At 44.3% G+C, this 12,684-nt stretch overlaps 1 protein-coding gene across 5 annotated transcripts in view; it reads left to right on the forward strand.

Annotated features, from left to right (window-relative positions):
* The window catches only part of GUCY2C (guanylate cyclase 2C), a 95,776-nt gene extending 83,835 nt beyond the window's left edge, over nt 1-11,941 (forward strand). For all 5 annotated transcript variants that reach the window (XM_065940920.1, XM_065940927.1, XM_065940936.1 and 2 more), the window contains 7 exons: nt 941-1,099; nt 2,804-2,996; nt 4,614-4,788; nt 6,812-6,910; nt 7,684-7,778; nt 9,672-9,748; nt 11,284-11,941. In XM_065940920.1, the coding sequence (XP_065796992.1) occupies nt 941-1,099; nt 2,804-2,996; nt 4,614-4,788; nt 6,812-6,910; nt 7,684-7,778; nt 9,672-9,748; nt 11,284-11,458 (973 nt within the window). In that variant the 3' untranslated portion in view covers nt 11,459-11,941. The remainder of the gene's footprint in view (nt 1-940; nt 1,100-2,803; nt 2,997-4,613; nt 4,789-6,811; nt 6,911-7,683; nt 7,779-9,671; nt 9,749-11,283) is intronic.
* Nucleotides 11,942-12,684: the final 743 nt, after the last annotated feature.

The raw sequence follows: 12,684 nt of genomic DNA on the forward strand, positions 1-12,684 counted from the left end.
TGCACCCTGGGTCCTGCAGGACCCCTGGGCCCTGCATCCTGGGGTCACAGGGTCACAAAGAGCTGGCATCTTCATCTAAGTCATCTTGATCTAACAAAATAGACTTAGGGCTTTTGCTTTAGGACCCTGACTCTCTATTCTGAAGAATAATATAAGGCTCAGTTTTACTTTTCTTGAATCTTTCTTTTTTTTTTTTTTTATTTTTTAATTGAAGGAAAATTGCTCTAGAATGTGGTGGTTTCTGCCGTACGAGGTTCTTTTCTTACATTTCCCTTTATTGCAAGTTGTTCCTTATTAAAACTCTAGAAATAGGAATAGGCAAAGAAGAAAGTAAAAACATCACCTATTTTTCAACAGATAATGACCAGTTTTCAAAAATTAAAAATAAGATGATAATGTTTGCTGTTACATAAATGGCTTTTTTCACTTAAATAATGTAAAAGTAGTATCTTTCTATGTACTTCATGATTTTAACTTGTATTTGATAGTCCATCATTTCATAATAATTTAATTACTTTTGTTACACATTTAGGGTAATTTTTAAATGATTCTTTGTGAGGAATAACTCTGACTTTCTTTATAGTTCACTTTTAGCACATTCGTGATAGTTTCCTTCGGGTAATTCTAAGAAGTAGAATTGAGAGGCTGGTCCACATAAGCATTCTTAAGATTTATGACGCATTTTACCGTATTTCCCCCCAGGAAGACTATAATGTATATTTTTCCTCCATCTTATTTACATTGATTACCATTGTGCTATCATTTTTTTTAATGTCTTTTCTATTTCTTTGATCCTTCCCAAGATTAAATTTTTTTCCATATTTGTTGGCCATTTGTATTCTTTCTTTAATTACCTGTCCTTAATATCTGCCTGTTGCTTTAATGAATATTCATATTTTCTTAGTAATGTGGAGAGCTCTTTACCTGTCTCTACCTACAGCCTTTTCCATGACCAAAAAAATGAGAGTTACATGGATACCTTGATCCGACGTCTACAGCTGTATTCCCGGAACCTGGAACATCTGGTGGAAGAAAGGACACAGCTGTACAAGGCGGAGAGGGACAGGGCTGACCAGCTTAATTTCATGTTGCTCCCACGGTACGGAAGTCCTTCCACGGACGGGACTGTACAGGACTCCAGAGTTGCGCCTCAGCCCCTAACGCTGAAAGCCAAAGCATGTTTGTCTAGCATTGGTTTTCTCTGTACTTTTCTTACTTTATTTATTTTTCTGTATTTATTTGGCTGTGCTGGATCTTAGTTACAGCACACAGGATCTTTATTTGCAGTATGTGAAATTTTAATTAGGGGGTGTGGCATCTAGTTCCCAGAGCAGGGATAGAACCTGGGTCCCCTGCATTGGGAGTGCAGAGTCTTAGTCGCTGGACCACATTTACATAGGATCGCTCCCTTTTGCATTTTCTTCATCAGATCGTTGTGTTTAAAGATGCACATTCTTGCTAAGCTTTGTCCCGGTTTGCACTTATCTAAATTGCTAAAAGAAAGAGATTGTTTTCCAGTGCCATGGAAGGAGCATGGATGGCAGAGTTAGAGCCACCTAGCTTCCAACACCTCTTGGCCACTTTTACTGAGTCTGAGACCTTAGGCCAGTCACTGTCTCTCCTTAATACAAAAATAAAAATTAAAGCATTAGTTTCTTTGCCATCTTCTTTCAGCCTCATAGTAAAGGCCGTATTACAAGAAATGATACAGATGAGCTTATTTAAGCAAAACAGAAATAGAGACAAAGATGTAGAAAGCAAACGTATGGGCACCGAGTGGGAAAGGGGTGGGTGGGTAGGAGAAATAGGGACATTGGGATTGGCAGGTTCGCTCTGTTGATACTATGTATAAACTAGATGCTGGGGCTTCCCTGATGATTCAGAAGGTTAAGAATCTGCCTGCAATGCAGGAGACCCAGATTTGATCCCTGCATTGGGAAGATCCCCTAGGAAAGGGAGTTGCTACTGACTCCAGTATTCCTCCCTGGGAAGTCCCAAGGACAGAGGAGCTTGTTGGGCTGCAGTCCACTGTGTCACAGAAGAGTTGGACACAACTTAACGACTAACATGTACACACACACAGAAAATAGATGACTAATGAGAATCGACTGAATAGCACAGGGAACTCTACTTACTGCTCTGTGGTGACCTAAACTGGAAGGAAGTCCAAAATGGAGGGGATATACGTATATGTACAGCGGATTCATTTTGCTAAACAGTAGAAACTAACACTTTATATTTATTAATAAAGCAACTATGCTCCAGTAAAAATTAATTAAAAAGTAAGATAGGAGTTATCTTTAGTGCAGGAAGGCTTCCCTGGTGGCTCAGATGGTAAAGAATCTACCTTCAATGTGGGAGACCGAATTCAATTCAATGCAGTTCAATTCAATTCAATTCAATTCAATCCCTGGGTGAGGAAGATCCCCTGGAGGAGGAAAGGGAAACCCACTCTAGTATTCTTGCCTGGAAGACTCCATGGACAGAGGAGCCTGGCAGGCTGCAGTCCATGGGGTCGCATAGAGTCAGACACAACTGAGCAACTGAACACTCATATTTATTAGTTATAATCAAGTATTAATACTGAACCTCCTATTCGTCTGAGGCCCATACATGTGCTCTGTGTGTGTGATATGTCCCTAGACTTGGTATTTGCAAACTGTCTGGTTCCTCGCCACACCATTCACTGGAAATCCTCAGTTCTAGAATTCCTGGTGAACAGTTAGTACTATCTCAAAGATTTCCGTAAACGAAGAAGGGATTTACTGAAATTGAAGGCCCTGTTTTTACCTTCCTCATCTAGGCTGGTGGTCAAGTCTCTGAAGGAGAAAGGCTTCGTGGAGCCTGAACTCTACGAGGAGGTCACAGTCTACTTCAGTGACATTGTAGGGTTCACTACCATCTGCAAGTACAGCACCCCCATGGAGGTGGTGGACATGCTCAACGACATCTATAAGAACTTTGACCACATTCTGGACCACCACGACGTGTACAAGGTAACCACTACACCTAACAGACAAATGATGGTTTGACCCCAGGTCAGCAGAGCCAGAATTGGCTGTTTCTGTTATTACAGTTCTTCTTCACCAGCCCTACCACCTCTGCCTCAGGTTGCTTCCAGGATTGTCCTGGATCCTCAAATCCTCAGGTGCTCAAGTCCCTGGTATAAAATAATATAGTATTTGCATATACAACCTATGTGCATACCCATGTACTCTAATTTAAATCATCTCTAGGTTACGTATAATACCTAATACAATGTAAATGCCATGTAAAATAGTTGCTGGAGTTGTGGCAAATTCAAGTTTTACTTTTTGGAACTTTCTGGAATTTTATTTAAATATGTTTGAATCATGGGTCATTGAATCCACAGTGCAGAACCTATAGAGTCAGAGAGCTGACTCTACTCAGGTCTTTTCCTTTGTCATTTAAGAGTTAGTACATTAGTGGTTGAGTCTGAGCTACAAGTGAAGTGAAAGAATAAGAGTGGTCAGAAGTTGAAATTCTCACCCTGTGTAGATCAGAAGGTCTTACTAACAAGAGTTCCAGTTCAATAGAAAGTGATTTTGCATCTTAGAGATATTCAGAAAGAAGAAATTAACTAACCAATACATATGAACCATGCATATGATTATGAAAATGAAATTAAAAGGGAGAATATCAAAGAATAATGTTAATAGGAGTCTACTGCCTATTACAAGAAAAGTGTTTGGAAGTATCTGGTACAGGAATGTGTATTATGTCTTTAGTGAAGTGAAAATGAAAGTCACTCAGTCGTGTCCCACTCTTTGCAACCCCATGGACTGTAGCCCGCCAGGCTCCTCTGTCCATGGGACTCTCCAGGCAAGAATACTGGAGTGGCTTGCCATGCCCTTCTCCAGGAGATCTTCCCAGCCCAGGGGTTGAACCCAGGTCTTCTGCCTTGCAGGCAAAATGTTTACCACTTGAGCCACCAGGGAAGCCCCTTTATGTCTTAGAGGAACCTACAATTCTTTTTTTATCAAATAGTTTTTCAAAAGTAAAGCACTAAACATGACTTTTCTGGTAATTAGAGATGGTTTGCTAAAATTACATAAAGCCATTCAGATTGTTTCAACACTGTAGAATTGTCACCACATCTGCATGGCTTAACATTGTTATAAAGTACTTCACTAAGTTAAAATCCTTTGTAGTTGTTTCATCAGCTTTTTAACTAGGTTATGGCTTCCTAGGTGGCGAAGTGGTAAAGAATCTGCCTGCCAATGCAGGAGACGCAGGTGATACGGGTTTGATCTCTGGGTCAGGAAGATCCCCTACAGAAGGAAATGACAACCTGCACCAGTATTCTTGCTTGGAAAATTTCATGGACACAGGAGCCTGGCAGGCTACAGTCCATAGGGTCACAGAGAGTTGGACATGGCTGAGCATGCACACGCCACATCCTAACTAGGCTATAAAAACCCTGAAGAAATTAGCATAGTACTGGTCTTGAAGTAGTCCCAGAATAAGTGTACAGGGCTATGCTCATATGAGTTCTCAAACATTTCTGAATTTGATGTGCAATAAACTGCTTCTGTTTGCTTTCTGGTGCCTTTAGAAGGGACAGATTCACTGATGAGAAACTACTTCCACAGGTGGAAACCATTGGTGATGCCTACATGGTGGCCAGCGGTTTGCCTAAGAGAAATGGCAACCGGCATGCAATAGACATTGCCAAGATGGCCTTGGACCTCCTCAGCTTTGTGGGGACCTTTGAGCTGGAGCATCTTCCTGGCCTCCCAATATGGATTCGCATTGGAATTCACTCCGGTACGCAGCTGAGCACTGTAGTATTCGGGAACCGTGTGTACCTCTGCACACCAACTAAATTAGAAAGGTTGAAGATGAGATCAATTTTCACGAGGCTTACTCTTGAATCCACCGGCCAAATACAAGGTCCAGTTACACATCCTGACATAATTAGACCAATAATAAGTATCTGGAGAGTTCTAGGAAACAACAGTCACAACAGCACTCATGGAATGATAACAAACACCAACCACAAACTAAAATAACAAGCTCCAGATCTCCTGTTTAAGTCACCCTATTCCCTAGTGGCTCAGATGGTAAAGAATCCGCCTGCAATGCAGTGCAGGAGACTTGGCTTCGATCCCTGAGTTGGGAAGATCCCCTGGAGGAGGGCATGGCAACCCACTCCAGTATTCTTGCCTGGAGAATCCCCATGGACAGAGGAGCCTGGCGGGCTACAGTCTATGTGGGAACAGAGAGTTGGACACGGCTGAGCGACCAAACACAGCACAGTACATTTACTATTTATGTCTTCCCCATTCCCTCCCTCTCCCCATCTCTGACTTCTGTAAATTTTTTTCCAGTAAAATATTACAGTATCTTCAATGGATTTTATTATCTTTCTGATGTGATTGAGACGTTTTAGAGCCTTTTTTTTAAATTGGAGTATAGCTGATTTACAATGTTTTATTAGTTTCTGGTATACAGCAAAGTGATTCCGTTATACAGACGTATAAAATAGTTTGCATCTGCTAATCTCAAACTCCCAGTCCATCCCTCCCCTACCCCTTGGTAACCACAAGTCTTTTCTCTATGTCTGTGAATCTATTTTGTATATAAGTTTATCTCTGTCATTTTTTAGCTTCCTCAGAGATCTAATCAAGTAGCTGCTGCTGCTTCTGTCTGTTTTTGTTTTGTATTTTTGCATTGAACCTAACAGGGAAGATTCAGTACTCAGTATTTTTTTTTTTCATGTGTACATAAGCAATGCCCAACTTAATGTTCTATTTTTTTTCAGTGTCTGTAAACAACAGTGTTCAAAGGACAAATCTATAAAGAAACTCATATAGATCAAAACCTGATAAACAAACCAGAAAATCAATAGTTACCTCTATCCAAAACCTGGTTTTGCAGTTTCTGAGTTAATCTTCAACTTCTGCAAATTTTAACTCCTTGCATTCAGTCTTTCCACACAAATACTTGCTTGAGCAGCCCTTTTTCCCTATCTATAAGCCCCTGTGCATCATCTGGCCTTGGCTTTTGTTCTGCCTTTTGGGGTATCCTTGTGTCGTAGGCTCCCCCTTCCTGCTGCATTCACGTGGTGCATGAAAAGCGCACGGAAGAAGGTACCAAGTCCTTGTCATCTGAGTCTTCCATCTTCAGGCCACCAATCCCTAAAATGCTGTGCTGAGCCAGGCTTAGTCACTCGGTCATGGGGGACTCTTTGCAACCTCATGGACTGCAGCCCGCCAGGCTCCTCTGTCCATGGGGATTCTCCAGGCAAGGATACTGGAGGGGTTGCCATGCCCTCCTCCAGGGGATCTTCCCAACCCAGGGTCGAACCCAGGTCTCCTGCATTGCAGGTGGATTCTTTACCAGCTGAGCTACCAAGGAAGCCCAAAAACAAACGGGCCATTGAGCCTTCAAGTGCACTGTGCCCCCCGATGTTTCAGAGCTCTGGGCTGTGTGGCTGGCACAGCAAGAAAGTGGTGAGATGGTCTCCATCCTTCCTGAGAGCCTTCTGTGTAATATATTAAGGAGCATTTCCACCTTTGCATGCTGATCTCAAAATGTCTTCTTATTTCTCAAAAATGTGCTTTTCTATGCAGCAAAACACTTCCTGAAAGCGTGATTTGGATAATGATGCTACTCCCAACAAATACATTCATTTAGAGCCGAGGTCACAGCTCACATTTTACCCCTGAGACCACTTCTCCCATCTAATGAGGCACTGAGCATTGTGATCTTGAGAAGAGGCTCACCCACCTTAACACCACTCTGAGACTCCCGTGACCTCCACCTTCTTGCTTTCTGTCCCTCACAGGTCCCTGTGCTGCTGGAGTCGTGGGGATCAAGATGCCTCGTTATTGCCTGTTTGGAGATACAGTCAACACAGCCTCTCGGATGGAATCCACTGGCCTCCGTAAGAAAGGAGAGGACTTTTCTTAGAGGACAAAGATTCTGTCTCCCAACCAAGGGGAACTGTAGGATAAAAATGCATAATACTGCCAGTGAGGTGAAGAATGACTCTTCACATTGACTGACTGTGAGCCTGGGTCAATCCAGTCCTTGCTACATATTGCCGTTTACTGATCATAATTTTTTTCTTCCTTTATGGCTTAGTTTAACTCTTCTTATTAGTCTGGGTTCGTTTGCAGTGCATTCAGGCATGCTCTGCCTGGAATAGTCTTAGATCCATGTAAAGGAAAGTTTTAGCTGCTTAGTCGTGTCCAACTCTTTGCAATTCCATGGACTGTAGCCTACCAGGCTCCTCGGTCTATGGAATTCTCCAGGCAAGAATACTGGAGTGGGTTGCCATTTACATGGAGACCCCAAAACAAATTCCAGCTTTTTAGCTCGGCACCACAAAGTAAAATCCAAACCCAGGCCCAGGGGCTCCCCTCTCTGAGCTGGAATGAGAGGCTCTAGGGCTTAATGTAATATAATGTAATGTAATGTAATGTAAGCGCCTTACTCAGGACCCTGAAAACCAGCACTAGACCCTCTCCCCATGTCTGATGATAGTTCTCATCTCACCAATGCTATTCTAAAGTGGTGGTTTTTTTTTTTTTATGACAATATCTAAGCTGTCAAGAGCACTCATAGTAAATATTCTGGCCGAAGGGGAAGCAAACGGGGCCTTATGATAGCAGTCAAAATGGACAAGGTTTTCATTGATCTATTTTGCATTTCCAGCCTTGAGAATCCATGTCAGCGGCTCCACCATAGCCATCCTGAAGAGGACAGAGTGCCAGTTCCTCTATGAAGTAAGAGGAGAAACCTACTTAAAGGTAAGGAACCCATCAAGAAAGCTCACACCAGCAGCCAGGGGATGCCTACTTTGAGACTGGACATCCAGTGCTTAGTGATGCTGACGAGCACAAGGATGAAGAATCCTTTTCTGTTCTTCCCACAGTGATCACCCACTCTTCCCTGTATTAGATGCCACCACTGAAGACTATAAACTCAGACCTTTCCTTTACTCCAAAAACCCCTTTTGATGTTTTGAATGATAGCCACTGCATCATAAAATGCTGCCATCATTTCTTCTACCTCTGCCCAAATTTGTTCCCGGTTTCTTCTCCACCCGAAGAGCTGCAGTGTCTGCTGCAGATCTTACTCAAGCTAAAGCCCCCATCCATCTACTTACATCCTCGCTTTCACTGCAGGACGCTGCTCTCTAAGGCCGCCTCTCTTGCCGTGCTGCTCTGATGCTCTGGGCCAGTGAATCTCAAATGTGGCTCCCGATCCTGACTCAGCATCATTCAGGTCCTTGTTACAATGCAGATGCCTGGATGCTCCACCGGGTGGCGCTAGTGGTAAAGAACCTGCCTGCCGACACACGGGATAGAAGAGACGTGGATTCTATCCCTGGGTTGGGAAGATCCCCTGGAGGCGAGCATGGTAACCCACTCCGGTATTCTTGCCTGGAGAATTCCATGGACAGAGGAGCCTGGCGGGCTGCAGTTCACGGGGTCACAACGAGTCAGACATGACTTAGCAATTAAGCACGGATGCCCGACCAGACCTGCTGAGTCCAGCTCTCTTTGGGTATAGATCAGAGATCTGTATTTTAGTCAAGTGACTGTGATGCATAGAGAAGTGTGGGAATCCCTGTTCTAGACGCGTTATGCTGTCCCAACTGGTCTGCAGCCAGTGATCAGCTAAGACCATCCGCCTCCACCAGCCACAGCAGCGCTGGCCTTTACACTAACAGCAACTTGGAAGAGCCTCCTTTAGGTAGTTGTGTCCGAACAACACACTGGCTCTTACTTCTCCGTAAACACATTCTCTGCAGTGTTCCCCCCAAAATAGAAGTGGTATGTGAATTATTACAGTCCAGGTGGTTAGATGTATGGGCTCAGTGGTATCTGGCTCGGTGACCGCATGACTGTAACCTGCCAGGTTCCTTTGTCCGTGGGATTTTCTAGGCAAGAATACTGGAGTGGGTTGCCATTTCCTACTCAGGGGGATTGAACCCAAGTCTCTTGCATATCCTGCATTGGCAAAAGCAGGTTCTTTACCATTGGTGCCACTTGGGAAGTTCAAATATTACAGTCCAAACACAGCCCCAAACCACTAATTTTTTTTGAATGAGTGGTTTTTAAAAATATAACTATCCAGTCTGCTTTTCAAACACAAAACACTCCAGCCAGAAAAGAATTTGCTGTTGCTTCCATTTATTTTACAGCCTGCAGATATACCTAGCAAATGTCAATTACTGAGTGTTTATTATGAGGCACGTGTGTTTGTAATTTACACACTTCAGGTGGGGAAACTATGGCAAAAGTTTTGTGGCAAAAACGGCCAGAATAAAATGTGGACGACAGAAACCAGTTGGATTCATTGGAGTAGCAAGATCATAGATGAATCTTCTTCCTTCTTCATTTAGAATTTTTGTGCTATTGCTAAGGTGATATTTGGAAATGTCTTTTGGGGAATAGAAGAAAATTTTAGTTTGGAAAAAAAAGAAAACATATGTCTGGTGGATGAGAGATACTTTTTTAAAGGTGCTTGAAAATAAAGATTGGTCTAGAGATAACACAAATCATGCCAGGAACAGGTGCTGTATTGAAATATAGGCTCTGATGACAAACTCAGAGGGGAAGATACTTGTCAGAATGGTGGGTTAGAGCCGGCTACCTTCTGGGCCTCCGTGGTACACACCTTTCTTGTCTCTCTAGGGAAGAGGAGCTGAGACCACCTACTGGCTGACCGGGGTGAAGGACCAGGAGTACAACCTACCGACCCCTCCAACCGCGTAAGCTGCTGGCTAGGGCGGGGAAGTAGAGGTCTTGGCTTTCTGTCTTGTACTGTATGCAGACAGTTTAACTGTTGGCGAATGTTTTGCCAGTGGCAATGAGGCATTGACTCCAAAGTGAGAGACAACACACATTGAAAAGGCTTAGAAACCCCCCTTCTCTGGCTGCAGGAGTGTCTCAGGCTCGCTTGGGCGACCAGAGGACAGTTTAGGGCTCACCCCCTGCACGTGTGGTCAAGAGTAGAGCACAGTAGGGACCAGAGGCCGAGGCATTTCCACTCCTGCTTACAGCTCTCTGCTGAGTCCCCTGATGAAACAGGAACTCCCCAGCTCCAGGACTGCGGTTTGGGGTCTTCACATGGAGTGGGTATTCCCCCTGAGATGAGGAAAACACGTTTCAGGTCTAATTAACCAGTTTCAGTTCCCCTAAAGGTGACTCAAATGGTCTTCCAGTTGCATTTGGGCCATTGCAGTGAGTCATGTGGCCATTGGAATGGCTTTTGCTGCGGTAGAGAAACCCTGTCTGCAGATGCCTGGATGCGGGACCCAGACAGATGGCAACACCATAGAGATGCCAAAACAATGCAGACCATCCCTATGGCACGAGGGGACCTGGCCCCTTACTAAGAGTTCCCATGTCCATTCTAATCTCTTAAAACCCTCCACTCATTCAGAGCCCACCCCAAACAAGACCCACACTCCTAGGAAAGTGTGGGACCAACACGTTTTCAGAGTTTTGTGATGACTGGTGGCTCAGACAGTAAAGAATCTGCCTGCAGTGCAGGAGACCCAGGTGTGATCCCTGGGTCGGAAAGATCCCCTGGCGAACGTAATGGCAACCCACTCCAGTATTCTTGCCTGAACAATTCCAGGGACAGAGGACCCTGGCGGGCTACAGTCCACGGGGTTGCAAAGAGTAGAACACAACTCTCCAAGCGTTAGTAGAGCGACTGACATTTTAGTGGCTTTCCCACGTGGCACTAGTGATAAAGAACCTGCCCGCCAATGCAGGAGACATAAGAGATGTGGGTTCGATCCCTGGGTCAGGAAGATCCGCTGGAGTAGGAAATGGCTATCCACTCCAGTATTCTTGCCTGGAGAATCCCATGGACAGAGGAGTCTGGCAGGCTACGGTCCACAGGGTCTCAAAGAGTCGGACACGACTGAAGCTACGTAGCACACACACTAGGGCTTAGCACCCTCTTGGCTTCTCTTCCTCTCGCTCCAGTGGTGTATGTAAACCTAACCTCGCCTCTCAATTCCACATTGTGTTGTCTCACTTTGAAATTGAAATTTAATTTCCTGCTTGAAATATATCCTGCTTTCCCTACAACTACACAGAGCAAGGGTAACAGTTCTTTAGGCTCATCGGTGGAAGCCAAGGGTCGTTCTGTGCTCTCTGGACTTCCTGCGTGCAGCACAGAGTAGGCATGCAACGAGGAATCAGTGAATGAAACAGGCGGTTCTGGAGCTGAGGGCTAGTCTCCTTGAATGACTGAGAAGTTCCCTTTTCCCTCCATGCTCTGTCTCTCCAGGGAGAATCAGCAGCGCTTGCAAGCTGAGTTCGCCGACATGATCGCCAGCTCTTTACAGAAAAGACAGGCCTTGGGGATAAGGAACCGAAAACCAACCCGGGTGGCCAGCTACAAGAAGGGCACCCTGGAATATTTGCAGCTGAACACTACAGACAATGAGAGCACCCATTTTTAAACCTTGGTAAGAGTTAAGCGCTCAGGAAAAACTAAGTCCAGCCACACCTGGGGCAATGACCACAAGTGTCCTGAAGCTTCCGCTTCTCTGAGACCTCAGTAAAGCAGAAGACTTAGATGCAGTCTCCAGTAGCCTCGGCTTCCCTGTCTGGGACGTAGGCTTGCTTCCGTGAATCACGTACACTCTTAGTGCAATAATTACCTTCTCCTCTGCAGCCTGATCTCAATAGCTGCTCCAGGGAACTTCAACCTGGGAAAGAAGAGAAATGAATATGTACTATCTCAAAGTTGAAGAGATTTTGTTCTTATTTCACCTGTTTCAGCTTTGTTTTGTTTACTGGCTCTTTTTCTTTCTGTATTCATGATAACATTTTTTTAATTGTCCCAGTGATATTAAATATTTTATCTCCATTAAATTATATTTAACTCCTAATTTTGGCAGACAATATGCTGTATATGAGGCAGGAATAAAAGTTAAACATTTCCTGGATCTGTGGATGTATTTCTCTCTGTTGCACCCATTTTCCTGGAATGCACCAGCCATTGCCTTGTGCTGGTTGAAAAACTGACTTAACACCCCTGCAGTGAAGAAGGGCAAAGCTCGCATCGTTGCTCAGAGGTCCAAACCTTGATGTTCAGCATCACCTGTGTGCATGGGGGGATTTTGTGTCTAGTTCTCTACCATAGAGGCTATTCAGGTGGTAAATTCACATCCTGTCTGTCTGTAGAGACACTTTACTCCAGACTCTGCAAATATCCCCCTCTCACATCCAGCAGTCATCTCCTTCCCCTTTTAAGGGCAGCCAAGCATGATTTATTCTCTTGAAATCTCTGGAAAAGGACAGAGCCAGGTTGAGTAGACTAATATCAGCACCGGCAAGAACAGGCATGTAACACCCCGGCATTGACCTTCACAACTAAAACAATTGCTCCAGCCACGGTATGCCTCCCCAGGCCTCTGCCACGAAAACCACTCTAGAGGTTAAGAAATAGGTTACATCTTCTCTGTCACCTCGAAAAGCAGACCATCAAACAATAATAAATAATCTCCTGATGTACAGGCTGAGCACTTAATATGCAGCAAGAGTCCTCTCTTGGTGCCTGGAGCTTTATGATCTGTTTGTGCCTCTGTGTCCAGCACAAGAAGACTTAACACTCAGGGATGAGGTTGTGATGTGGACGTTGTTGGTCATTCATTCAGGAAACATATTTGAGCTTCTCTTCTTA

Source organism: Muntiacus reevesi, chromosome 1 (genome assembly GCF_963930625.1).
Source record: "Muntiacus reevesi chromosome 1, mMunRee1.1, whole genome shotgun sequence".
Classification (NCBI taxonomy): Eukaryota; Metazoa; Chordata; class Mammalia; order Artiodactyla; family Cervidae; genus Muntiacus; species Muntiacus reevesi.